Source organism: Catharus ustulatus, chromosome 4, assembly GCF_009819885.2.
Source record: "Catharus ustulatus isolate bCatUst1 chromosome 4, bCatUst1.pri.v2, whole genome shotgun sequence".
Lineage (NCBI taxonomy): Eukaryota > Metazoa > Chordata > Aves > Passeriformes > Turdidae > Catharus > Catharus ustulatus.
In genome coordinates, this window is record NC_046224.1 from 63685223 (window position 1) to 63712889 (window position 27667).

Here is a 27667-nt window from a genome sequence, read left to right on the forward strand (position 1 = left end):
GTCATAGGGTGACATTTTTCCTTACTGAATTCTTAGTCTCTGCCCTCCTGGTAATATTTGCATAGTTTGAATCAGGTGCCAGCACCTCCCGGGAGTGACAGAGGGATACCCTCAGGATGATCTCATGGGAGCAAGCCAGCCAGGCTCAGTACACCTGTCCTTGACACCTCAGCAGCATCACATGTAAAGCAGGTACTGAGGAACTTCAGGCACCTTCAGATAGGGGCAACAGACAGCACAGAGTTTTAAGGACAGACATTTGGGTTTTAAGCACCTAACATGAAAAGTCAGACTCTGGCTACAGTCCCTTAACAGATTAACCTGCCACCTCCCTCACAGCCAGAGGCAGCCACTCAAGGTGGAGCACATTCCCGATGCTCAGAAGAAACAGGGAATAGCTCTGAATATCAACACAAACCACCAGCAAGGCTGGGTTTGGATTCAGAGGTCAGAGGCAGATTGGAGAAGTGTAGAGAAACCAAGGACATGTTGCAGAGAATAAAAAGACACAACTGGAGATGGAAAAAACCACTAGGAACAAAAGGTGGCAGAAGGGTAATACAAAAACATTCGAGCATTTGCAGGACCCAGTGCTTCCCTGGAATGACTCAGCCCTGCCCAGTAAGGCCTCAGTAGCACAGACAAAACCTATGCAACACAGCACTCCATCCTGCTCTGCACGCAGGTTGGCCTGGACTTCAAACTCTGCATTTACCTGAGCTCCAGGTCAGCTCAGAAATGCAGCAAAAAGATTGAGGGGTCAGAGCCAGGCAGGACAGAGACCTCCCTCCTTCCCAAGGACTTTAGGCCAGGAGGAGGCTTACACACAGCAGCTCTGTTGTGCCTCTGCTTCATCCCCACTTGTGTATTCTGACTGAGAAGGGGCTGGTGGACCAGCTGAACCTCAGTCTTGCAAGCCTTCTGCCAGCAAAGTCCCCCATGGGAAGGGAATTTGCCGCTGCCCATCTCCAGCCAAAATCTCACCGATATTCATTTGCTCAGAAAAGTTCACTTCAAACACAACAGCTGCTCTTCAAAGGGGCAACAAACTGTAGGGAAATGGAAAATCAGTGGTCTCCCCAGCCTTGGTCACAGTTCCTGCAAATCCTTGGAGGGGCTTTGGCCCAGATTGCAGAGTAATTGCAGAGCAAAGAGGGAAGAGATAGAGGGGGTAGGTTGTCTGCAAATTTTCCTAAAGAAGTAAAACCTTTACCCTGTCTTTAGACAGGCCCATTTGTTATTTTTAATCTGTTTCAGGGCAGATTAAAGATGCAGTGTTATCTACCTCCACTGAGATCCCACAAAAAACACCAATGGGCATCTGTCAATTCTGAGTATTCCTGTAAAATTAGACATCCAGCTTCTGATGGGTACTAATGAAAAAGTGAAAAATGGTCATATGCCCTTCTTTTGACCAAAGAAATGCTGTAATTCTTTGTGGCTAGTGCAAAAAGCACGGGAAAAAAGGTTCTTCAGGTTCTTCAGTATAATCCTGGTGTTCTCAGTTTCTTTTGGTCTTTTGAGATTGACACCCTGGGATACTATCAGATATTAGTGAAAGGTCCTACATGAAAATAAATTATCTATTTCCAGACAAAGAGAGACTCTGGCAGCCTGAAAGAACTCCATCATCCTGTTTTATGTGCCATATATGAGAAAACTTTACACTTACTGGGTTTCAAAACCAATGTAAACAAACAAAAAAACTCAAAAATATTTGTGTCATGGTTTCTTACAGCTTTCTTACCCTGTTTCTATTCACTGACCCCAAAAAAGTTTGCATTTGATCAAAGACTTCAAATTCAGATGGTCCCTCCCATCTCTCCCCCTGTACTCTCCTACTCTTTTCTTATAGAGTACCTAGAACAGTGTCTGCTTTCCCCTGTGGTTACTGAAGTTCCATGTTCTGCAAGAAAATGCCCTAATGAAAGTACCATCACCACAGAGGTTCACAGGCTCAGTTCAAAGTACTGATCATCAGGGGGCCAAGAGGAACACATCCTTTTTTGGTTTACAAGGCTTTTCCAAGGAGCACAGCAGCATCCTCAGCATTGAGATGTGTACCAGGAATGGTCCAGTAATGGCCATGGGATTTCTGAATCACAGTTTCCCATCTCAACAAAGCACTAATTTGTATATCAGTTTTAGCCTTCATAATTTCTCCACAGTTGCAAAACACTGTTTCATCAAACAATAGTGTTAGTCTTTTTTAAAAGGCACACAGAATCCAGAGAAAGAGCTGTTGAGTGTGCTGAACTCTTCAGCCAGTGAAGAGAAAAACTGAAGAGCAAGGACAAAGCTCTTACTCAAAGCAGGTACTCACAACAAGCCCTTCATTTGGGGCTTCTTGCAAAACCCATGCAGGACATCCAGGAACTGGGGAAAAAAACCCTCTCAGAAGTCTCTGGCTGTTTGGAAAGAAGCAAACCCAGTCTGAACCCGAGGTACAGCAGCTCTGTCTCTCATCTTTCCTGTCTCAGCAGCACTGCCATGAGCACATCTGGTACCTCCTAAACCTGAAGTTAAGATGGGTTGCTTACTTACAAATTTCCACAGTGATGCAACTTTACCCCACAAGGCCTTCTGCTGCATGTTTTTTACCTCTCAGTGCTCTCTCCATCAGATATTTTTCATTTTCTAGAAAAATGTTTCTCTTTTCTAGCCCAGATAGGTTTGTAATACCCACCCACCAGACCACAGCATCTGAGTAACTTCCAGAGTTGCATTCAGCAACATGCCTAACATTTGTCACATGTGGTTTGCTTGCTCATTCCCATCCTCTTGCCCAGGGAAGGTCTGTGTGTTCAGTGCCTTGTTTCATTTCGGCATTTTATTTTTAAGGTGCTTCTGGATCTTTTCTAGCAAAGAGAAATCAGCACCAGGAAGCATATCTTAAACAGAGAGCAGAAAGATGGAAGTCTGTGATTCTCCTCAGTGCAATTTCTGCCATTTCGTCTTGGACTGGTCCTTGAGAAACTGTCTGTCTTCTGGACAGGTAAGTTTAACACTTCCCCTTGATCTGTAATTGTTCACAGTGAGTGTGGAACAGGATGCCCAAAGAGGCTGCAAAAACTCCATCCCTGGAAACATCTGAGGCCAGGTTGAACTAGGCTCTAAGCAACCTGAACTAGTTGAAAACATCTCTGTCCATTGCAGGGGGTGTTGAACTAGAAGATCTTTAAAGGTCCTCTCCAACCAAAACCATCCTGAGTCTACGATCTGTTCTGAAAAGCAAGAGTTTGAAATTCAGATTTTTCATAGATAGGAGATGTTCAAGCCGCCAAGGACCTGGAACATAAAGACAGAAGACGCAAACTTGATGCAACTTTTCTATTCCAAGCAATCAGAAACAGAGGGCAGGTTTCTGTAAGAAGCAACAGTGATTCCTTAAATCCCAGTAAACTACCAGCCAGCAAAACCCCCTGCAACACCCTTGCTAACCACTGGGTATGAATGAGGGCAATGCAAACTGCTTCAATGCTCTTCAGGGGAAGAAAGAGACTTTTTTTTTAACACGATAGCTAAAAAAAACACCATCGGGATCATTGTTTTCAGACAAGAACTACACTTTAAGGTGAGGGTGGCAGGCATCAAGAGCGATTTCAAACCAATGGGGCACCGCAAATGCAGATTAGATGGAGCAGTAAATGGCATAGGGAGGAAGTGATGCAGTAAGATGTAGAAATTAGAGGAATGCTTTTAGTTAGATTTTAAATAAGTATAGCAGAGGACTTTGCCTGCTACAGTGAGGTTAGCTGGTCTTGGAGACTTTCACATCCTAGGACCTGAACTGATCAGGTCTATCAAACTTTTCAAAAGATCTCACAGGAGAGAGGCAGGATAAAAGGGAAGGAAAAAAAAACCCAAACAACAAAACAGTCTCGGCATCTGGGACAGAACAATGTTCTAGCTCTTGCTCAACAGAATTCTACTCAATAGATAGTGGATTTTTGGTTTTTTTTGAGGATGAAGCAGCTCACAAGGACAGCAGGCAAGCCAAGAATACAGCACCCAGAATGCTTTCCAAAGAGAAGAGAAACTTGTTAAGAAGAGGTAATTAATGTCTACAAAATTAGTGAGTGCTCTCACCACTCAATGACTGGAAAAGGGGTACAGGTGAGAGAGCTGAAAGGAAAAGGTATAAAAGGTGGCTGCAGAGCAACTTTTTCTTTTGAAACAAGGCAAGTGCTTTTGCTATAGATATCTGTCAGGAATGGCACAGTGAGAGTACCTACTCCACCAGCCTGCAGCTCCAGAAACCACTGCTGCATATTCCCCTATCTTTGCATCCAGTGCACCAGGCCACTTTCCCACAAGAAATGAACAACTGTGACTCAGCAGATCGCTCTGGAACAGCTCTGTGATTGAGATCTCCTGGTAAACAACACAGAAACTTCATCAACACCAGCCTCTATTTGCCCAGCTAAGCAGCTCTCGAGTAATTTGTGGAGTAGATTGTGATGGCCAGAGATGTGAAGACAAAGCTGGAAGGCAGAGCCCTGGGCTGCAGCACCCAAGGTTGCCCAGCACCTTCCAGCAAGCCTCATAAGATGGGCAGCAGTTGCCCCACACAAGGCTTTAAATTTTGCTTTACTGCAAGGAACAAGCAAGACACACCAGCTCCCAGGCTGTGATTTCATGGTAGTGCAGCCAGATTACTCTCTCCCACCCACTGTCAAGTTTTTGGTGCCAGCTGCAAGAGGAGTGAGACCAGTAATGGATCCAGCTGGGGAGAAAAAAAGTATCAACACACAAACCAGCAACAAAGAAGGGAAGGTGGGAAATCTCTGCAAGATTCATGCCCTACTGCAGTTCCTGAACTAACCTCACCAGCAGTGCCAGGGGCAGGAATGAGGGTATTGGATAAGGAAGGAAGGGGATGCCTAAGCCAGCATTTCAGCAGTACTCAGAATTACAGAATCCCAGGATGGGTCAGGCTGGAAGGGACCACAGAGGGTCCCTGGTGCCACCTCCCTGCTCCAGCAGGGCCATCCCAGAGCACAGGGCACAGCATTGTGTCCAGCTGGCTCTGGAATACCCCCAGTGAGGAGACTCCACACCCTGTCTGGTCTCTGTTCAGCACTGCCCAGGGAAGAAGTTGTGCCTCCTGTGCAGGTGGAACCCCCTGGGCTCAGTCCCTGCCCGTGGCTCTGGTGCCATTGCTGGGCCCCCGGAGCAGAGCCTGGGCCCTGCTCGGAGCCCTCCCTGCACACAGGGACACCCAGGGCTGAGGGCCCCTCTCAGCTGGGGCTCCTCTCCAGCCTGGACAGCCCCAGCTCCCTCAGCCTTTCCCTGCCACAGATGCTCCAGGCCCTTGATCAACTTTTGCCTCAGCTGCTTTCAGGCAGACTGGGAGCTCAGGACTTACAGACCTTACATGACTGGCTCACCCAGCTCCACCTGTTTGCAAACACCAAGCCCTGTTTTGCATTACTTGTGCTCAGATAAAGGCAGCTTTGCTAGAAAAAACCACACTGTATATTAACTCTTCACCAGCCCAGGAAGAGAAGCACCCAACTGATCATCAACCCAAGGTATGGCCTAGCTGACACCATCAACTTATCCAGCTGACAGCAGAGGCAAGATCTAAAGAGCCCTGACTCACAAGAGATGGTTTCTGAAGCCATCCTCACTGCAGTGCTACAGAACCAGCTTGGAGGAAGAACATAAAGAGAATAAAAGACCACTGAAATCAATAATGTGGATGAAAACACCCTAAACACGCTGCTGACTTGTCCTCCAGCACCAGCAACTCTAATTCTTTGCTCTGCATCAGTGCCCAGGATTCATCTCCTCCTAAAGGAAATAAGCTACTTGATTTACTACACCAAGGACTGGCACAAATTCACGTGCTAGCAATTGCAGCTCAGGGACTCCACATATGCTGGATCTTTTAATGAGAAAACATAGAAGGTTGCTCCCTGGCTGCCTTTGGCAAATGGCTGTGATGCAGGAGATTTCCCAAGTAGGTGGAGAGAAGGTGAGAGAGAGCTCAGCTGGAGTCAGTCAAGTGGCTCTGTGAGCTGAGCCAGTAGAGGTCTCTCTTCCACTAATAAAAATAAATAAATAAATATCTATATTCATCTGTGTATGCATATGTCCTCACTTGGGGTCCCCAATCTCAAACTAGAATAAAATACATAGATCCAGAAGCCAGCAGCTCAGATGGCAGCAACCACTTTGTTCCAGAAAGAAAAAAAGTTCAAAAAAAGGAAGTTGGTGTGGTGTACAGGTTACCAAGCTCACAGTATCAACTCCAGGCTTCATACCTGGCAGGAAAACTTTACAGTATGGTCAGTCCCACACCTGCAGCTTCTCTCCCCAAAGCAAGTGAGCACCACAGCTGCAACTTGTGCTTGCTAGGACACAGCCATCTGCTTACAGGGCTCTTCCAGCCTGCTCAGGTAGCAGGGGATAGGAGCCCTTTCTGCACTTGTAGGTGCCTCTGGGTAGAGCCAGTCACAACAGAAAGGCTTTATCAGGCAACAGTTGGATTTTTGGCCTCCATGAAAAGGACTGTTGGGAGTAGCGTCTGGAGCACACAAAATGGGGCGTCTGCCCACGACTGGAATCCTTGCTGGAAGACTCAGATGTGAGGCCAAGGATAAAACTGGAATGAAACTAATGTTCCTGCCTGCTGTCTCCTCCAAACAGCTGCAGGCGCAGTAGGACAGCCAGGTATAAAAGCTTGAGCTGGCACAGCCTGTCTTTGCGGATGAGGAACGCTGAACCACAAGGTGTGCTGCTCCCTGCTTCCACCCAGAGCCGGCTGGCAGGTGCCAAAGCTGCCGGGAGGAGCGGGGCAGCCCCTGCCAGCACAGCACAGCACAGAAAAACACAGCACAGCACAGAAAAACACACACAGCACAGAAGAGCACAGAAAAACACAGCACAGCACAGAACAGAAAAACACAGAAAAACAGCACAGCACAGTGCAGCCTACCACAAGCACCCATCCAGGTCAGCCTGGCCCAGCTGGGCCACAGACTGGTGTCCTCCACTGCAGTGACATCCCGCAATGTGTCAGCTGCAGCAGCAGCAGCCCTCCCGTTTTCCAAAAGCCAGGGAACTGTCCCCAGAGACCCTAAAATGGATCCTACAACAGCAAACAAACTGCCCATGGCTTGTGGAGAACCTGTGGATCGGCAGGTTGATTAAAATGGGCAAGGTACACACAGCCAGGCACGGCTGGGAAATGGAGGGAATTTCAGAGGGGTTACAAAGCAGTGGTAGCTTTGTTTTCTCCAGGGAGAAGCAGGGAGTCTGATGCTGGTTTGTTTTTAGGCAGTTGCACTTGGTATATTATCATAACATATTGACATGTTATTTTTATTATCATTAATTTCGTATTATAGGAAAAGATACATCTGCTTACTTTTTAAGTGAAGTGAATCAGGAATTGTTTTTATTAGAAAGAAAAAAAATAGAGAAGAAAAACAATTTCCCCTCTATTTTTTTGTCCTAATTTTGAGCCTTGCAATGACTGATGTGGGCAAGACAGAAAACAGGCAGGGAGAGGAAAGGCACACAAGCTGCCTGGATGGAGGAGGTGGCAGAGACTGGATGAAGCACAGCAAACCACAAGTGCAGATACAACCCACCCAGCAGGAAAAAATGCCTTTTTTCAGCTCCATAAATAAATGAAACATCAGAGGTGGGGGAAAAAAAATCAGTATTAAAAAAATACAGAAAGTCTTCAAGTGTTTTCTAGTAAAATGAAAGAAGACATCTAATTTGGGGAAAGAGCAAAACAAGTCATACAATATAATCTTATTATTTTACTGCAGATCACACATTTTGTTAAAGCCACTGTACCGTGGCCTTTTTATTTTGGTGAGTCTTTAAAAATTAAATAATAAATGAGGATAGTAATCTTTTTTTAAATTGAAAAGTAAGACAAAACGCAATAGTGTTTTGAAACAAAACACGTTGAAACAGAACACGTTGGACATTTCCTGAAGCGGAGTATTTTCTTTTGAAAATGAAATTCGGCTTCGTTTTTTTTTTTTTTCAGCTGAAGCTACTTAGAAGCAGAGATGGGTAAGGATGTTGGAAAACATCATTTTCCAGCTAATTTCCCCATCTGAAGAAGAGGAGTCTGGCTCCGCAGCTGAAAAACAGTGGGTGTTGATATTAAGGACACTTTGTTAGTACTTTCTCTTCCCGCCAAACGTCTCCAGTGAAAAACGGTCCAAACTCCTGCTAAGGAAGGACTCCTGTCTCTCCTCCCCGGCACGGGAATACGCGGCTGTGCGGAAGGGAAAGCCAACCCTTCCCGCAGCACGGCCCTGCACGGAAGCCCCGAGAGGGGAAGCCGGGAGCGGAGCGGGAGCGCTGCGGGACGCGAACCGGGGCGGTGGGGTGGCGGGGCGCCGGTGGGGCGGCGGCTCCAGCCGGGACAGCCCGCAGCGCCCCAGCACCGGCCCGGCGGGGACGCGCTGCCGTGAGCGCGCAGGTACGTGCGTGTGCACACGCGGGGGGGGCGCGCGTCCTCGCGTACGTGCGGCGGCGGAGCGAGGGAGAGAGGAAGGGAGGAAGGGGAAAAGCGGGAGGGGGAGGGCGGGGGCTGCGTGCGCACCCCGCGGGGCGGCCGCGCGGTTGCATCAGACGGGGCGGGCCGGGGCCGGGGCCGCGCTCCGCCCTGCCCCTCCCCCGCCGCGGGCCCGGCCCGGCCCCGCCCGGCCCGCGCAGCGCTGCCAGGCGCTCCAAAGCAGCGAGGCAAGGTTGCCTCCAGCCGCCCGAGGAGGAAACGCTGCGGCGGAGAGGAGAAAGGGAGAGGGCGAAATAAAATTTAAAAGTTTTCCCCCGCCGCGCGGGGCTGCGGCCGTGCCAGCGCTCCAAGCGGCCCCCAAGGGAGGGGGCGCGGGGCGGGCCCGAGCCGTGGCCGCCCTGCCCCCCTCGCTCCGGGCGGGGCGGCGGGGCAAGTTCCCCCCTCTGGCTGCGGCCCCGCGCATCCCCCGGGGGTCACCGGGGGAGGAGGAGGAGGCGGGCGCGGCGCTCCCGGCGCTGCTGCGATAGCGGCGGGCGCGGCCCCCGATCGATCGGCCGCGGCGACACGGACAGCAGCGAAAAGGGGAAAAAAAAAATATTAAAAATAATAACGGGGAGGCGGTCAGAGGGCACATCCCAGCCCTACGTGACGGAGAAGCGCGATGGACCCCGCCCGCCGCCTCCCTCCCTCCCTCCCTGGCCCGGGGCTGTAGCGCCGGCCCCCCCGCCCTGCCCCCGTCCCCCGCCCCCCGCCCGGGGGGGTTTGGCTTGCGCCGGCCGCGGGGATAGGCCGGCTCGGGGAGGCGCCGCTATTTATTTTCCAACGAGATCACTTTGTTCGTGCTGGGGCGAAAAAAAAAATACAAAAAAACCCCCACACACAAAAAAAAAACCAACATAATGTATTTTTTTTTCTTTCTCTTTTTTTTTTTGTTTCTCTAAATCTGCGCGAGTGTTTTCCACGTTGAGCGGGCTGGGTTGCGCAGCGCGGCCGGGCGGCTGCAGTCCCTGCGCGTGGGGCAGGAGGGCGGGCACGGAGCGCGGCCGGCAGCGTGTCCGGCCATCGCTCACGGCGGCCGGAGCAGGGCAAGGGCAGCGCCAGCGGCCGGCAGCGTGTCCGGCCATCGCTCACAGCGGCCGGAGCAGGGCGAGGGCAGCGCCAGCGCCCGCCGTGCCCGCTTCGGGCCCTCCGCCCCGCCCTGCCCGAGTCGGGGCCGACACTAAAGCTGCTCCGGGCTCGCCCCTCTCCCTGTCCCCTCCCCAGCGCCAGCCCGGCACAGCGCGGCGATCTCGGGGAGGTTTCGGAGCGAGGGCGAGCCCGGGCGCAGCCGGGATAAACAACAGGATCGCGTTGCACCGGGAAGGGGGAAGGACCCTGGCGAGCCTCGCAGGGAGCAGTGCTCCCCCTCCGCCCCCGTTCTGTGTTCTTCTACGTGTTTATTTATTCCTCGCAAGCCCTGGGGCTCAGAGCGCCGCTCCCCCGCGTCCCCGGGCGGAGGGGCCGCTCGCACCTTGGCGGGCGTGGCGGGCAGGGCCGGGCAGCCCCCGCCGTGCCCCGCACCACGGCATCCCCTCCTGCAGCCCGCCGGGCCATCCCTCCCTCCGTGCGGCAGCGCCCGGCCCTGCGCATCCCCGGCCGAGCGCGGCCGGTGCCTCCGCCGGCATCGGCCGGGCCCGGGGCGTGCGAGGCGCCATCTTTGATAGCCACGAGCGGCCGCCCGGGGAGGATGCCCCGGGGCTCCGGGCACCGGGCGGGACACGGGGGGACAATCCTGGTATGCGCTGGCTCTGCGACGGCGGCCCGGGAGGTGCTCCTTTGGGCTCGAGTACGGAGCCTTAGGAGGCAGAGGACTTAAGTGCAAGAAGTACCTCGAAATACCTCTTCTCTCAAAAAAAATAAATAAACAAACAATCCCACCCCAAAAACATTATGACCCGGGGAATTCCACTCTTTTGCACCGAGAGGGCACATCATTCCCAATTATCCCAGAGGAGACTCAGAACCACTTATGTTGGAAAAGGCCTCTTTTGAATCCAGCTGTTAACCCAGCGCTAAACGCTGTCCCCAAGTGCCACATCCACAGGGCTCTGAAATCCTCCCGGGATGGTCACTCCGCCACCCCCGGGGCAGCTCGTTCCAATGCCTGAGCACCCTTCCATGAAGAAATGGCATCGCTGCACTAAAGGTGCCGCATCCTTCACTTTCACCTGCACCAGAGAGCAGTGAACAGACGGATACTCAAAGGAAAACTGCTGTTATTTCTTGCAGTCTTATTTCCTCCTGTGCCAGGCTGAGGGAGGTTGAAACACACACTAATGAAGACCATATTTCTTATATATGGCAGTTTACTTTATTGATTGCTTGATGTGAAACAATATCAATCTGGATTTTTTTTCCCCACACATTACAAAAAAAAATTAAATTGGCTCAGTCTGCAATCTTTTAAGCACAGCCATATTAATTACGAGAAAAAGAAAAAAAAAAAAAAAAAAGAAAAAATAAAAGAGAAAAAAAAAAACCAAACTGAAAAAACCCTCTAAAAAGTCTACCAAATAGAGCATTTACAAATGCACAAAAACATGCCACTTTGGCTTTATGGGGAAAAAATATTGTCTTCTAGATTAAAAAAAATCTTTGACCATAAATAAATTAGTATACTTTCTCAGTGTCTTTACAGAGTTATGTACACAGGTACACTTCAAACTTTTTTTTTTATTTTTACATACAAGTACACAGGCAACGTAGAAATACTGTTTAAAGATGTAGTATCCCTTTTCCTCTCACACACAAACACTTCGGGAAGCGGGTCAGATCAGAAAACAACAATATTCCAGACTCAGAGCAAAAGCCTTCCAGATTAGGTTAAAAAAAAAAAAAAAAATCAGGCAGTGTAATCAGGTGGGAAGATTTTACACAACTTTTTACAGGCTATCAGTTTTGGTATATGGATTTAGTGGGGGGGAGGGCAGTGGGGAATTTTCGCTACTACATAACGGAATCATCACAGCTCCCACCTCTTCAGCTTAATGCCGTAGAAAAAAATTTCACAATAATCTGCTCTGAACAGTTACCATGATGATACATTAAAAAAAATCTAAAAAAAAATTTAAAAATTAAAAAAAAAAAGAAAAAGAGAAAAACACTGTGGACCCACTTAAAGGGACAATACATCTTTAAGTAATAAAAAACCTACACTGCTTCTCTTCATAGATTTCTTTGCTTGCTAGATTGTGAAAGCAAGTTCCAATGGTCACCCTCTTCCAGTCCCTCCCCCCTCCCAACAAGTTTTATGTGCTACATAAGGTAAAAACTATATACACAGGTAGTACAATGAAGCAAATAAGGAAACACCTAATTGCACAATGCTACATCCAATGCTTTTAGAGGCAGGTCTTTTAAGAGTGCCTAAAATTTAGTGTTATTGTTTGCTTTTTGTTGCTGTTGTTTTGTTTCTGTTCTTTTTTTTTTTTTTTCTTTTTTTCAGTGCTTGTACAGGACCTCCATCCCCCGGAGATCGGCGATATGTATTTTTTTTTCCTTTCCCACTACAACTTTACATCTTCCTCGCTTCATCGCCGCCCGCCGCACCCGACGAACGAGGACGCGCACATCCTCCGCTCTGCAACGGGAATAATGAAGGGAAAAAAATTTAGAAAATATACAAAAAAACAGCAAAAAAAAACAATAAAAAAAATTTAAAAATTAAAAAAAACAAGGACGACGGGGGAAAGCGATTAGAAAACATCGACAAGAAACGCGATCCGCGGCGCAACCGGTTCAAACCGACACCGCATCTCCGGGGCGGGCGGGCCCAGCCCGGGCGGGGCCCCCGCCGCCCCCCCGCCGGGCCGTGCCGTGCCGGGCCGGGCCGTGCCGTGCTCCCCGCACCGCTGCCAGCAGCCCCGGCCGCTGCATCCCTCGGCGGGACCCCTCCCGTGCCCCCCACCCCCGAAAGCGGGCGGGAGTAGAGGCATTCGCATGGCCGCGCTCGGCCACGGCTCACCCCAGCGGGACTAATTTGTTGCAACTTCTGCTGTACAGCTTAATCTCTCTCTCTCTGCACAATCGCAAATCGGGTTGGTTTTTTGGGTTTTTTTTGTCAACCTCGCTCCTAACCTCGGCTCCCTAACCGCCGGCGCAGTTTTTACCAGCTCTCCCCGCCCCAGCCCTCGCCTTAAAACAAAACAACAAAAAGGGAGTAGGGGAGAAGGGGAAAAAAAAAAGAAAAAAAGGAAAAAAAAGCTGCACAACCCAGCCTCCCATTAACCCGCTCCCTTCCCCCTGCCAGCCTCTAAAACCAAACCAAAACAACTGAAACAAAAAAAAAAAAAAAAGGGGGGGGTGGGGAGGGAACACAAACCAAACAAAAACAACCTTGCATTGCTCGGATCTTGAGAAAGTGCCCGGATTCCCCTTAAACCCAACTTCTTGACTTATTTCTCCCACAGCGGGAGGCGGCCCAGACATGCGAGGGCAAGGCTGACACTGGAGGTGCAAAAGCCCCGGGGTCGGGGGCCAGGGGAAGCCCCCCGAAACCCCCTGGCTTGTGACACGATGCACCAGCCGCGTTCCCAACTCCGTCCCTGCACCCGCAGGGTCCCTGGGCGAGGGCCCTCCCTGCTCCCGGTGCCCATCCCGCGGGAAGGCAGGGTCAGTCCCACCGCAGCCCCTGCCCCAGCCCCCTGACGCTGCCGAGCCCAGCCGGGGCTTCTCGCTCCTTGTTTTGTTCTTTTCAAGCCCTGCGCCTCCCACTCCCCACCCTCCGACACACACCCATTCCCGAGCGCTCGGGGAAAGCCACCCGTCCTCGCAGAAAACACCCCTCGGCGAGCCCACAGGGGCTCGAAGCCCCCTCCCCACCCCCTAAAGAAGCTGAACAGACACTCGGTCAATCCTTCTTTCCCTTACTTGCGTCCTAATGCCAGCTCCTAAAGGGAACTGACCTAAACGCTTTACGTTTGATGTCTTCCCGGGCTTGATTTCTTGGGTGTTTGCTCCACTGAACTGGCACTGGGGGAGTCTTCTGAAACCTCTTCTTCTGTTGTGTTGGCTCTTTTATTTTGAGGAGAGGAATCTAGGAGGTGAAAATTAAAAACGAGGGGGGCGGGGGAGGGGGGAAAGATATTAAAATATTTTCCTTCCAGATGTTTAGTCGGCATCCAGGGGGGATAGATGGAGCCGAAGGGGGAATATTCCCGGATCCCCATGTCAGGTATCGGCTGCGTGAAGCGAGCAGGGGGTGGAGAGATTGGCTTCTCCCTAGGTACGAGATCCAAGTTCCCCCTTTTCGGCTAAAATCCATATTCATCTTTTGCTGAGCGCTGTGAACCTCCTCCCACCTGGGCAGGAGCCCGGGTCCCCGCAGTGGGGCGGCGAGGGGTCGGGGGATCTGACCCGCGTCTAAGGGCTCTTCCTTGCAAATCATCTACCGGCTCCCACTCTAGGCGGGCCCCCCCGAGACTGTAAACACTACCCGGGCTTTTTTAGGGGGAAAGGGGCGGGGGGGGATACGCCGAGCCGGTGCCACGCGTGGCAGGGGCGGAGGGGCCGGAGCCCCGGCGCTGACACGAGTGGGACGCGGGGCAGAGCCGTGGGGTTACGTTACCATCGGCCGCGGGTCTTTTCCTCTGGGCAGTGCACTGCTCTGCTAAGTCCGTCTGATTTTCTGAAACATCAGTCTTTTGAGCTACACAGTGAGTGTCCTCTGAGATTCCCTGAGAACCGACAAAAACCACGCTTTGGCAATTCCCGTTTACATCCAAGCTCTGGCGGCCGGCGGACTTGCAGACGGCTTTCCGTAGCCGGGGGGGTCTGAAGTAGAAGTCGGGCGAGCTCCCCTTCTCCACGGCTTGCCACTCGTACCTGCCTTCCAGCGGCCTGTGATTCTGGAAATCGAAATTCCACTTCCTCTGGTACGCCTCCTCCATCTCCTGCAGGTGTTTCTTCAGCTCCCTGTTGAGCTCTTCGTGGTTCACCGGCCCGAAGAGGTTCCTGCACGCTGACGGCTTCGGGTACTCCGACTGCCTGGCCTCCATGCGCTCCAGGGTAGGGCTCCCATTAGAAATGCGGACGTTTGACATCTCCCCGCACGCTGTGGCTCCAGGCGCTGCTTGTTGTGCTCGCTGCTCGCTCTCCGCGGCCGGCGCCGCCTCTCCGCCGCCCTTTATTTCCCGGCGCCCGGCGGCTCCGCTCCGCGCCTCCGCTCCGCCGTGCCCCGCGCTGCGGCCCCACCTCGGCCCCGCTCGCCCTCGGCCCGCGGAGAAGGGGCGAGGAGGAGCCCTTGCATAAGCGCCGGCCCGGGGATGAGCCCCGAAGCCGCCGCTGCCGCCGCCGGGGAGCCCCGGGCGGGTGAGGAGCGGAGCGCGGCGCTGCCCCCGCGGTGCTGGCCCGCCGCCGATGGCGCTGCCGCTGGTGCCGAAGATGCCCCTGCCGTTCGCACCGCCGCCGCGTAGTAAAAGCGAGACGGAAAAAAACAAGGGGAGCCTTACTGGGGAAAATGGCGATTGAAGGGAGGCTGACGAAGAAGGAAATGATTGACAGGCAGAGTCTATTTAAACAGCCGGCCGAGCCATTGGTTAAGGCGGCGGGCGCCGCCCCGTCCGCCCAGCCCTGCCCCTCCGCCGCCGCTGCTCTAAAGGTGGGACGGGGCGAGCCCAGCCGGGCCGCGGCGAGAGCGAGAGGGGTGGGACGGCACCGCCGAACCCGCTCTGCTCACCCCCCGGCAGAGTTTGTGCCACCGTACAAAAACACCCGCCCCATCCCGCTGCCCGCCCGAGCGGCCTGAGGAATGGTCACGGCTGGGTTAGAGCAGGGCTGTGTGTGACAGGAGTGTCCCACCGCTCTGGTTTGCCCGGGTAGGGCTCTGGCGACACGTCCCCGCCGAGGTGCGGGCTGGGGCAAGCTCGGGGCTGGCTGGTGGGCGTGCGGCAGGGACCAGCCCTGACCCGCAGCACCCTGGCCCCACTGCCTGTGGAGACGGGCTGGTGGCTCTGAGTGCCGAGACGAACTCCTGCCCTCTCGGCAGAGAAAGGGCTAGTTTAAGAAATGTCTCTAAAATAACCTCTGCTTGGATTTCACATGTCAGCAACCTGGAGAAAGAAAAAAATAAATGGCATTGGGGTTTGGCCTTTTTGTGCGCTCAAAAGATGAGCAAAGAGTCACAGCCAGGGATTTTCTAAGCAGCTTCCTCAGTTAGAGCAGGTGTGGTGGACATAAGAGCAATCCTGCCCTCCTCTCTGGCCCCCTTTTCTCCAGCCCTTTCCATATTCATCTTCCTTCACCAGGCATGGCAGCCCCCTCAATGTGTTGTGTGACACTGTGGGTTCTCTCAGGTACTAAAGGTTATGACATTTCCAGGTGCCCAGATCCTGTGCCTGAATCTTAGGAGGGCCCTGAAGGCTCCTCACACCAATCTATCTGGCCAGGTCTCCTTTGCAAGCAGAGCAACCCTGTCCAAACTTCGGGGAGGGTGAGGGGGCTACACAAGTAGCAAACTCTCTCAGCAAGGGGGTCAATACTATTGGGTTTTACTGGCTGAGATAAGAATCAGCAGTTTGGCCATCATCAGACATGGAGATTTTACATACTGGAGAGGGGACACAACCTTCACACAGTGCTCAAGCCCAGGCCAGCACTTTGCTGGCCATCATCATGCTCACACCACTCATCAGAGTAATCTCAGTATCATCAGACCTAGGTTCAAAAAATTATGTGTACAGGCAAAAAAAAAAAAAGTTTAGTTTTAAAAACTACAGTTGAAATACATTATTAGCCATGTTATTTTTATTTATAAGCTGGGGATCTTACTACTTGGAAGTTGTTTTCCAACTCCTCTCAGAAACCACAAGTTTCAGCAATTCACTTGCAGAAAATTAAAGCTGATCTTTACATGTCTGCAGGACCTGAGATGTTTTTTTGAAGTTGCAAGTCCATGATAAAACTCCATCAGCTGGAAAAAGTGGGGCCTGCATTTGCAGTATTTGCAGGATTTCATCTTCATTTTTCTAGGCTTTCCTGTCTTTGACTTCCACTGCCACCATCAAGGAATCTCCATTTCAAGCTTCATTTTCTCTGTCAGGTGTAGGGACATTGAGCTTGTTTTGTTGATCCACACAAGGGAGTTGTAACAAAGTGATCTGCAGTGAATGTTTGAGGATGCCCAGGGTTCATCCTGCCCACGGGGGCTTCCCTGCTGGTAACCTGCTCACCCCAGACTCCTTAGGTGAGGCATCTCTCCCTGGCAGCCTGTGCTTGTCTCCCTAATCCACAAGGGACAGGCAACCCTCTTGTCTGTGCTGTTATGACAGTGTACCAGAGTATAAGCACAAACTAGGAAAAAGAAAAAAAAGTGGGGACTGTGGATTTCCAAACACTGGGAAAGACTCCATGCCCCACGAGTCAAGCAACAGCAACATGATGGCAGTGCAGCAGAGAGCACTGATTTATCTGAAGCCTTTGGAAAAGAAAAAAAAAAAGAAAAAACAAGTTACTCTAGGACAAGAACCTTCTGGGTATTTTTTGTTGTTGTTCTGTTTATACTTCCCTTAGCACAAGGGCCTGAGACTGAGTCCCTGGATGCTGTACAAGTATATTGAGCACGAATAATTAAATCCAAAGGGGCGGAGGAGGGGGGGGTGGGGGAGGAGAAGAGGGGCGCGAATAATTTAAGCCGCTGATGGAAGCAACGGAGAAAATGAAAGAGGAGTGGTCTGTCCCTCGGTTTATCCCTCTATCATTTCTCCCCTATCACCCTGCCTCGCTCTCGGAGGGGCTGGGAGAGGGAAAGGGGAGGGGGGTACCTCCGCAGCCGCGGTAGCTGCGCGTCTTTCCGGGGGCTGCACAGCCCCCAACCCGCACCGCCGGAAACGTTGGGGTCGCGCTGGGACAAATAATCAGGAAAAGGGGTAAAATTAAGGAGAAGAATTTTTAAAAATAAAAATAAAAATAAATCAGAGTGTCTTCCCCGGGATGGGAGCATCCGCATCCCCGGAGCATCCGCGGCGGTGCTCAGGGATCGGGTTTGGTCCCCGCCGCTCTTTCGGCTCTCGGCTCGTCCCCCCTTCTCTTCCATGAGATCTCGGCGATCCACCTTAAATCGCTGCGGCCGCACAGAAAAAAAAAAAGAAAAAAAAAAAAAGAAAAAAAAAGGAAAAAAAAAAAGGGGCTGTGTCTGCAGCGACCTTGCCATGATCTAAAGTGTTTTGTTTACAGTCAGGCACCCCCGATGGCTGCAGCAAATCGGGACAGAGGCAGGCGCCCGCCCGTAGTAGCAGTGAAGCGTGGAAAAAAAAAAAAAAAAAAAAAAAAAAAAAAAAAAAAGGAAAAAAATATACCCAAAAGTCCTGGAGCGAAGCTGTGGAAAGATCAGAGCGCCATCGTCTTGCAAAAGACGGGCACAGCAGTGGGGCTGCGGGGTGGGGACGGGGGCGAGAGCTGAGCCTCCAGCAGAGCTCCAGCCCCGCAGCCAGAGCTCCAGCCCCGCAGCCACAGCTCCAGTCCCGCTCCCGCTGGAGCTGCGGCCACTCCAGGATCGGAGGAGAGCGTTAGAGAAAGAAAGGAAGACAAACAACAACACGATACCCCAAACCCCCAACAAAACTCGGAGGAGTGAAGCGGGAAGGAGGGAGGAGTGTTTGTAGGGAGGTCTGGGCTGAGAACGTCCTGGCTCCTCTGACGGGCTCGGGACGCGCTGTCCTCTCTCTCCCCGCTACCCCTCTCCTCGCTCTTGTTTGGGCTTTTCCGCTGGCACAGCTTCTCGCTGTTTTTCTTTCCTCCAGAATCGCTTAGGCAAGCCTCCCCTCCTCTTTTTTTGGCCACCCTCCTTCCCCAGCACTTTATAAGGCTGTCCAGCGAACCAGCAAAGCCCATCTGAACCGCACACACAAAGCATATGGGTTGCTTGGGATTTTATCTATTCCCTTGCAAATAGCGGGGAAATTTGGAATCATACCTGAGTATGATTCCACCAGGATGTATCCTCCAGAGCTGAGGATGAAGAAAGCAGGGATATGGCATGACCCACCAGGAGGTTTGAGGAGTTTGCTCCTAGCCCACCTCAGCTGTTACTGAGCCAATGTCGCTTCCCCACCCCTCCAGTTTTTCAGGCCAAGTGCTGATTTCTTCAAGAGATGTGGGGCAAGCCTCCCATGAGATTTGAGGTGCAGGCCCCAAGTATTCACCATATAATATTCACCTAACAGGAGCTTCTGGGCAGGATTAGGGCCTGGTGAGGCTCAGCAGCAGGGTCTGTCAGGAAGGCAAGAGCCACTTCTGTGTACAAACGCTCTGGGACAGTGCCCAGGACCAGAGCACTGCCTAGGGGGGCGAGGAGATGCTACCCTCCTGTGCAAGTGGTGCTTGAGACCTTTTGTTCGTCTGCAGTAAACTCTAGAGGGAGCCTAAGGACAGAGATCAGGGCAGAGCCAGGACCTGGCCTCGCTGCTGGCAGCGTCCCCAGTGCCCGCCTGGGCTGTCCCGGGCAGCTCCCACTCCCATCCCATTGGGGGTGTCCTTAATGGGATCTGGGGTGTCCTTAATGGGATCTGAGGGTGTCCTTAATGGGATTTGTTTTAAAAGGCAGGTACTGTGTCAGAAATGCCTTCTCTGTGCTATAATCATAGGGCAGGTTACACAGTTATGTCTGCAGAAGATACAGGTTAAATTGCTGGCACTGAAAATACTCATTCTTCTCTTTGAAGCCCTCTCCTTGTCACCAGCTTCCCTTGACTTGTTAAAGGAACAGTCCTTCTGAAATACCCTGATTTTGTCTCAGGGAAGACTCTTCTGGTCTGGCTCAGACAATTTTATTTTTGGTTTTTGTTTTGTTTGAAGTGCAAAATAGGAGCAAGCTTAAACTGCCCTTGAAGAGAGGAATGTCCTGTAGCCAGCAGTGAGGGATGCACTTTTCTGGGTAACCAACTTCTCCTTTTTCAAACCAGGAACAAGAAAGAGGATGTTAGTATACAGTCCCTAAAAATAAATACACACACTCACACGTGATTATGTTGAGTTATCTCAGCAAACACTACTGTTGTAGAGGTGAGGCCTAAATCAGTAAATTGATTACTTGCTGAGAACTGACCTAATTTCTCTGAAGAAAACACACCATATGAAAGTTTTTTAAAAGTAATTTTCCATCCAGTCTAACTCCATGTCTGTAAGACTTCCCATTTAATGCATCACATAACCCACATCACTTTGTTAGAGTAGCAAAATTTTGACATAAGAGTCTTAACTAGAGGCTTCTTATGGCAGCTAAAGTTCCTTTCCCTTTCTGTGTTCCTTCCCCTCCCTCTGTTACTCTCTCCCTCCCCTTCTCCTTCCCTTTCCTTCTCCCTCTCCCCCTCTCCCTTTCCAGGGTGTGGAGAGGATTAACCTGCTCCATGTTTATAAAGTTCTGAGTATCAAAAGCCCAAAGCAAGAGCTGAGCATTAACAATAACCAGGAGCTATTATTGTCACTACGAGATTAAACAGTTTTCCAGCCCCTTGCCCCACCACCTATGCCTTTAAGAACGTTTCCCAACAGAAGAATTATGTGCAGTGGAAATGACTTGTCCTGTTTTTCTACAAAGCCTGAAGTGAACCTTTCTGGGAAGGGAATGATATTTTGTAGCAATGTTTTCTCAAGTACAATTCTTTAGGTTCCCGAGTGATGACACATTGTACAGCAACGCTCTTGGCACAAGGCGTTCATCTGTGAGAAGGGATGCTGGCCCCATTTCTTACAGTCATTCATTAAATAAAAACACCCTGTGTCATATGTTATGTTCCTCTGAAATGTTTAACGTTTTTAGTGCATGAAATTATATGGTGCCTGGGTAATTTTTTTTTCCCAGAACCTCTAAGTCAGTTACTGAACATTGTTGGAAGAGCTTGTTATTTTTCATTAGTGCTGTGTTTTGTTTTCATTTGGTAGGATCCCAACTTCATGCAATGGGCTTTTTCAGAAATACAGAACTATGTAAATGTGATGCTTACAGATGACCACAAAGAGGCCGCTCACCAAAAAAATACCCCGACATAAAAACATCTGCATCTGTTAGAATTTTAGGCATTCTGGGTGCTGTTTACATGAGAAGCTAGCCCAGCTCTCTTTTTTACTTTTATTTTTCTTTTTCCTTTCTTTTTTCTTTTTCCTTTCTTTTTTTTTCCTTTTTCTTCTTTTTCTTCTTTTTCCTCCTTTTTCCTTTTATCTTTCTTTTTATTTTCTTTTTATTTTTCCTTTTTTTTTTTTTTTTCCTTTCCCCAGTGGGCTGTATTAATTGCCTTGGGATCAAGAGGTCTACAAACATCTTCCTTATATAAACAGAGGAACCGGTCTGGCTACTTTCTAAACCCTTTAAGGAAGATGACCCATCTCACATACCAAAATGATGGCATTAAGTAACAGATTACTATCAGGGCTTGGGATCTGAGTTCTGGTTCTAGCTTCCCTTGGCCATGTCACTGCACATTGCTGCAACTCTTGGCACCTCCATTTCTTCCCTCACCCTTTTCCTAATCTGTTTAGACTTTTAGCTGTTGGAAACACTCTGTTTGCACAGTACCACATCTTGTTTGTGTTAACCGACCTAGCAAGGGAATTGTACAGCTCCAGGATGCAAAATCCAGGGCATTAACCTACAGTAATGGGATGTGATTACAGAGGAAGATTGGAAGTGGATTCTGCAAGCATCTGGCAATGGGAAAATTGTTACAAGGTAGGTGACAGGCATTTCAGAGAATCACAGAATCACAGAATCACAGAATGGTTTGAGTTGGAAGGGACCTTAAATATCCAGCTTTCCACCCTTCTGCCAGGAGCAGGGACACCTTCCACTATCCCAGATTGCTCAGAGCCCCCATCCAGCCTGGCCTTGGACACTGCCAGGATCCAGAGGTAGCCCCAGCCTCTCTGGGCAACCTGTGCCACGGTCTCACCATCCTCACAGGGAAGAATTTCTTTCTAATACCCAATCTAAACCTGCTCTCTGCCAGTGTGAAGCAATTCCCCCTTGTCCTGTCACTCCAGGCCCTTGGAAAAAGAAGTGCTCCACTACCATCCTTCCAGCCATGCCCACCAGGATGGTCCTGCCAGGGCAAGAGCCTTCTGAGCCCAGTTGCCAATGGGCTGCATCAGTGCTCCTGACCCTGTTCATGACTGACCTAAACCAGCCAAGCCTAAAAAAGTACAGCAAGCTGGCAAGTCAAAAAGCAAACATTGTTTCACTGAAGCCAGTCTATTGCAAAATGCACCTTGGCCATGATTTCAGTGGCTTGTGAGAAAGATGGAAAAAGAGAGGCCTTTTATTTACTAGCACTTGTTCTGAGCTTCCCTTGTAAGGAGTTAAACATTTCTCTGAGCAGAGGCCTGATCTGCTGTGATTTTGACTCTCACAAGCTGCTTGGTTACCCCCTTTGTTCTGGCTGCCAGCAGCTAAACTGGGACATCTATTTGAAGAGGAGTACCTGAAAGCATCACTTTATAGGATTTGTCACCTTTTTATCTCTAGTTTGAAAGGCTTTTGAGAACAACTTCCACTTAAGAATTTTGCAAAAATTATCATTGCAAGTACTATGGTTCATATTTAATAACTGACTTGAATGACAGCAACAAAACAGCTATGAGAGGCCCTGGCAATTCTCCTTTTCTTCTGTTGCCCCCCATCCCACGCCTGCAAAAGACAGATGGGAAATCACAAAAGCAGCAAAAGCTGTGGCTTGACTCACAAAATTGTTCCTTGGATCTCTGTAACAATGTCCTTATAGAAGTTATTCTATTCCTGGTTGTCTGCAGCACTCTCAGGCCATGGTGAACCTCTCAGAACTCCTTTGCCCTTCAAAACCAATGAAAGCTACCACAAATTAACCCAAGCTCTCATCTGTCCTGTGTGTGTCTTTTTGAACCTACAGCACCCTATTGTTTCAGGAAGGGGGAAGAACCTGAGTGCAGCCAGAGTTTCCCAAGCCAGTAGGGAGCCCTTTCTTGCTCTGGTGTGGTTGGTTTGCTCAGCCCCAGAGTTAGAAACAAAAGCCCCAAGTCTCAGCAAGCAGAAAAGGCAAGTCAGCCACCCAACAGGCCAAGTTAAGAAGTCGGGGCCAGCTCCTCTGAGGCATTCAGGTGTGTAAGCACCATTGAAAACCTGTCTCTAATGCTCCAGAGGGTGGTTGGCAAGAAGCCTTCTTGGGTGCCCAGTGGGAAGGGAGAGGGTGGGATCTAATGGCTCAGAGGGTGCAAAGTCACTTCAGGGATTTCATAATGCTGGGTTTTCAAAAAAATAAAGTGTTGGGGTTCTTTATAATTTCCTCTGCTCTCTTGAGGCTTCCTCCTCACCCACAGAAACCAGAAGCTTATTCTGCTGGGAAAGATTCAAGGATTCTGGCAGCAGCATGGCTTCAGGACCATGAGATTTAAAACAAAAGCTGATTGACACAGCAGAACAGTGATAAGTGCTCACACCAGGTCTGCTTTGGCTAAGCAAGGGAGAGGTGGACTTCAGCTCTGGACATACGATCTGGAGGAGTATTTGGTAAGACTTTCCAAAGCTAGATGGGTTAGGTTCAAAGCTACTGAAGTCCTGGTTTAGAGAGTGACTTTAGCACTAGGGTACCTCGACTTCATTACAATTGTGCAGGCCTCCAAGGTCACATTCTCAAAAGTAGTTACATCAGTATCATGTAACTGCATCATTTTGCTGCCTGTGAAAAATGTTCTCATTTAATTGAAACGATTTTAAGTTGGTCCTACCACTTCTGTGAATATTCCCAACTATGTTTTTAAATTGCCATTTATTTCTTCTTACAAATTTCAGATTTTTGTAAGGGTGATTTAGTAGAATCTCTCGTTGAGAACAGCAGCATCTTCTTAAGCTTTCTTGTCTCCCTCAAATTCTTGGTAGAAAAAGCTGATGGTAATGCTAATAAACTGTTTTTCTTTTGTACATTCAGATATTGGGCATCTGTAGCTTGTGCCCAGGGGGCTGGTTACTTCGGAGCAATTTTACAGAGTTTGTATTTAATTAATAAGTAATTTGATTCTTTTCCTTTCTGACCTCTAACAAGCGATAACAGCCTATCTTTCAGAAAGTCAAGCACGAGGCTTTCTTTTCCCCAGTAAGTATTGAACTCTAGGCCTGGAAAAGGGCCAGAGCACACAGGGACAATGTTCCACAGTAACATTTTGTACCTCATTAAAAAAAATAACAACAACAACAATGGCCGAGTTGCACGTGAAATAAAACGTCCTTCTTTTCCTCCTCCTTTAGTTTTACAGATATTCATTTATTCATTATACTTCCTGTAAAAATGCCCGCACACATACACATTCACACTGGATTTTTCTGCTGAGCAAATGATGTGTTAAGATGTCTTGTATTATTTTTATGAATTTAGTTTGGCTTACATCAAGCTACTGTGAAAGATCCCCCATGTCAAGGTCTCTGTAGCAAGCGATTGCTGGGTGAGTGATGGTTTGGATTACTTCAGTTTGGGGGTGCTTCTCTTTAAAAAAATCTGCAGAAACCCATTGCTTCTATGTTCTCACATATTGAGTACCTTAAAGCTGAGAGACTGCTAAGTCACTCTGGAAAATATTGGCCTGGAAGGCTTCACCCATCTGTGCAAATACACCACAATCCAATTAAACTGGCAGACTATGCAATTATTTGCAGATTTCCACAATCTGGCTGCAGCCAGCAGATACAGCCTGTGTTGCATAAGCGAGTTGTCGCAAGCTCATGTGCCCCATGGCCTGACAGAGCTCCCCAAAATCCTGGAGGAGGAGGGGGCAGCGTGGGCGCAGGTGGGCACACACCAAAGGGATGAACTTCGATGCCAAAAGCAGCCCCTAGCTGAGCTCCTGGCCCTAGAAGGGCAGGGTTAAACATTTCAATTTGCTGCACCATCCCCTCCACAGCTACAATGTCAGAAAGCCAAATTAAGAAGCTTCCATCCTTTGCCACTTATGCTCACCTCAACTTTAAGCAAGACCTTTAAAATGAAACTGAAATGTAAGAAATGAACAAAAATAAAAGGATTGTGCGAGGGAAATAATCCAGATTTTTTTTCAGCACTGCTGCATACTGTTGCACTTTCACCACTGAGGAAAAGGGAGGTCCAAAAGTGGCCTTTTCTGAGGAAGGAAAGAAGATGCTAAACTCAGTAGTAACCACAGGACTACTTCCCCAACCTGTGTCAGCACAGAGCCATGCTAGCATTTGTGAGAGCAGAGGGAATGAGGGCTGGAGAAGAGGGAAGGTGAGCTGGATGATTTCTGTGGCAGTGCCCCATCAGAGTGTTTGTAGGGGATGGGATTCCTTCTGCCAGACAGACTGAGATACTCAAAAGGCTCAAAGGTACTTTAAGTACTTTTTAAAGATACTTTCAATTCAAAGAAGTGGTGTGCTTGTCCCTAGCAGGACAAACTGATTTGAAACTAAGGTTAAATTAGTAAATAGTAAATTAGTAATAAAGGAGGGACAGAGTGGGGGTTTGTTTAATATTCAGTGTAGCTCCCAGGTGTGGCTCACAGCACAACCCCACCTTGAGTGGTGTTGGCAGGACCCCAGGGCAGCAGAGGGTAGGCACTGAATCTTGGCCCCAGGTCCTCAGCCATGGAGGACATTCCCATCCTCAGCTGCTCCCTGCCAGCTGGCATTTCTATGCAAGATGAGAGGGAGATCCCCCAAAGGAAATGAGATGTGAGGTCACTGGATCCCACTGCCCCCTACAATGGGAGTGGACCTGTGAAAAGTTGAAGCAGCACTTTGAGCAAGGATCCAAGTAGGTGAGTAGTAGGAAAGACTGAGATGGGAAGCTCTGCTGCTCTCAAGACCTGCTCTAGTCACCACCCATGGCTGCTGCAGGCTCTTCAGGAAACCATGGAACTGTGAGGAATATCCAGTTCTGCCCAAGCCCCAAAACCCACAGGAGGAGGGGATGAGGAAAGTGAAACCTCATTAAATTGTGGTACCCAGGTTCTGTGGGAGACCCATCTCAGCTGGATGAGTCTGCACTATTTCAGCAGCCTTTCCTCTCAAGATCTGCAGCCATGAAGATGCTCAAACTCTTCCTTTCCAGAAACGAGGAATGAACCCCTTCAAATCATGGCTGTGTCCTCTCCCACAGCACAGAGCTCATCCAGCACCCTCCTTTCAGATCCCACCTGCACCCCAACCAACAACCCCATCCAGCCTGGGACTTCCTGCCTGCTTTTTGGGATTATTTCAAGTTCAGGGCCTAAAACACAGGTCTTTTTAAAATTAATATATATGTTATAAATTCTCTCAGTCTATTTCTTTTGTTCTGATATTTACTTATGTCCTGCCAAATGAAAATATTTCACCAGAGGAGAACTAATTGGCTCTAAGATAAGCAGTTCAATAGTCTTCTCTGAACATCCATTTAAAAATAGATTCAAGTAGCAGGGTGTTCTAGCCATGTGGTGCAGGCACTTCATAGAAATAAGGGAGAATATGGATGAAAAAGCAGCAAAGTTAAAAGAAATAGTTCCAGATCATTGTTCTCTGCTTGGTTAACGCAGCTCAGGCTTTTAATCTTGAGGCTGGGATTTGTCTCCATTTCTGCTGATACATCCCCCTTTCTCCTTATTCCCACAGAGTATCTTCTTGCCAGTTCCTGCATCGCTTTCTGGGAAACTGAACTCTACTGGCAAGCAGAAGATCTCCTAGTTTGTCAGCTTACAAGTCTATGGAGGTGAAATAGCATTGGCTCGTCATTTCTGGGGTAGTTTCCAGTGGTCTATGAAAATCACAGCTATCCCAGAGTACAGGGTTCGAGTCACCTCATTTTAGCTGCTTAAAATGGAATTCCTCATCTAAACTACTCATTTTCCCACATCACCAGAAGACAAATCATCCCTCTTCTCTGGGACACCAGCTGGCATAGGTGAATCACCCTCTGGATGTGCCTGTGTCTGTTTGTGGGCAGTGGAGAGTACCTGCATTCGAGTTCAGACTGGATGTGAACTTCTAGTCAGCCAAATTTAAACTAGTCTTACCCATAGTGCTGGCATCTCCTCGAGGTTTCCATTTGCAGCAGCACTGTAACAGATGCTGAGAATACATTAAATGCTTTCCTAATGTCACATTCCCATGTCTGCAATCATGGTAATTGCCTCAGTGGAGTTTTGCAACTGCAAACGAGCAGGAAGCCATCTGCAAAGGAATCTGTCTATTACAATGTGGCCCCTATTCTGGAAGTGCTTGAAAATCCCCAGCATATTTCTTGGGCTAAAGATAAAAAATTAAAAAAAAAAAAAAAAGTCAGGCTCCTGCAGCAGTATGGAAAGTATCCAGAATGCACTTCAGTGATCCAAGGAATAGACTGACTTTTACTTTAGGACTGTGCTAATTAAATACTGCTAACTACATCTGAATAGAATTAAGTCTAATTTAAGGCCCTTTCTGAGCTCCAGGGCAACGTAGGCTTGTCCTAAAAAAAGAAATTACCGACTGCTGACAACAGGTGTCAGCAACAAGAGCAGCTGAACTGGGGCAGAATGTGAATTAGGTGCAAGTGTAGACAAGGACAAGCTAAGTTCAGCAGTGTTGCTGCAGCCACGATGAGCCCTGGCTGGAAGCAGGGATAAAGTTGGGGAGCAGAGCAGGTATGAACCAGATCAGTCAAAGCTGCAGCTGCCCTCGTCAGTGTGTGCAGATAATCAGGGCAGATCTAATTTTCTGTGGCGTAGATAAGGTTTGTTTTAGCACCACACATGCCAAAAGCACCTTGGGTTCCCATAGGAATTCTTGGGTGACAGCCAAGGGGAATGTTTTGCAAGGAGTACTGTGCTCCCTTCCTCTTACTTCTCCCCCCTGCCCTGCAGTCCACAGGAATTCCCCCAAGGAGGGATCAGGTGTTTTACTTCTCTTTTCCATGTGTATCCATATTAAATCCAGCAGGAAAGGCACCATAAAGGCCTTGGACAAACCAGGGTAGCAGAGCACTAGTGGCCCCACCAGTCCTTTGCTCTTTTGCTGCCATTTCCTGCTGGTTCCTGCACTGTCTTTCTCATCGTGTTTCTTTAGCAACATCCCGTGTCTTTTCTCCCCCCTTGCTCTTTTGCTTTTTAATATACATTTAAGATGGGTTTTTTTCCATGCCCTTTCTCTGTAATTTATCCCATATGTGTATGTGTATGCTTACTCTTCCCATAAAAAGCTTTTGCCCAAGTCTG

The 27667-nt window shown here is 49.4% G+C and overlaps 1 protein-coding gene across 1 annotated transcript; it reads right to left on the reverse strand.

Annotated features, from left to right (window-relative positions):
* Positions 1-10807: 10807 nt before the first annotated feature.
* CDKN1B (cyclin dependent kinase inhibitor 1B) lies at positions 10808-15023 on the reverse strand. Its single transcript, XM_033059037.2, has 3 exons — positions 14097-15023; positions 13435-13565; positions 10808-12110 (listed from the first exon to the last, which is right to left on the reverse strand). The coding sequence occupies exons 1-2, from the start codon at positions 14569-14571 to the stop codon at positions 13444-13446; spliced, it is 597 nt and encodes a 198-aa protein (XP_032914928.1). The 5' UTR covers positions 14572-15023; the 3' UTR covers positions 10808-12110; positions 13435-13443.
* Between the last annotated feature and the right edge of the window lie 12644 nt (positions 15024-27667).

Excerpts from the sequence above, each read along its gene's own strand:
- CDKN1B (XM_033059037.2), bottom strand. The coding sequence starts at position 14,571 with ATGTCAAACGTCCGCATTTCTAATGGGAGCCCTACCCTGGAGCGCATG. Across the intron at positions 13,566-14,096 it reads GAAAAGACCCGCGGCCGATG|ATTCCTCTCCTCAAAATAAA; the intron begins GTAACGTAACCC and ends TTCACCTCCTAG.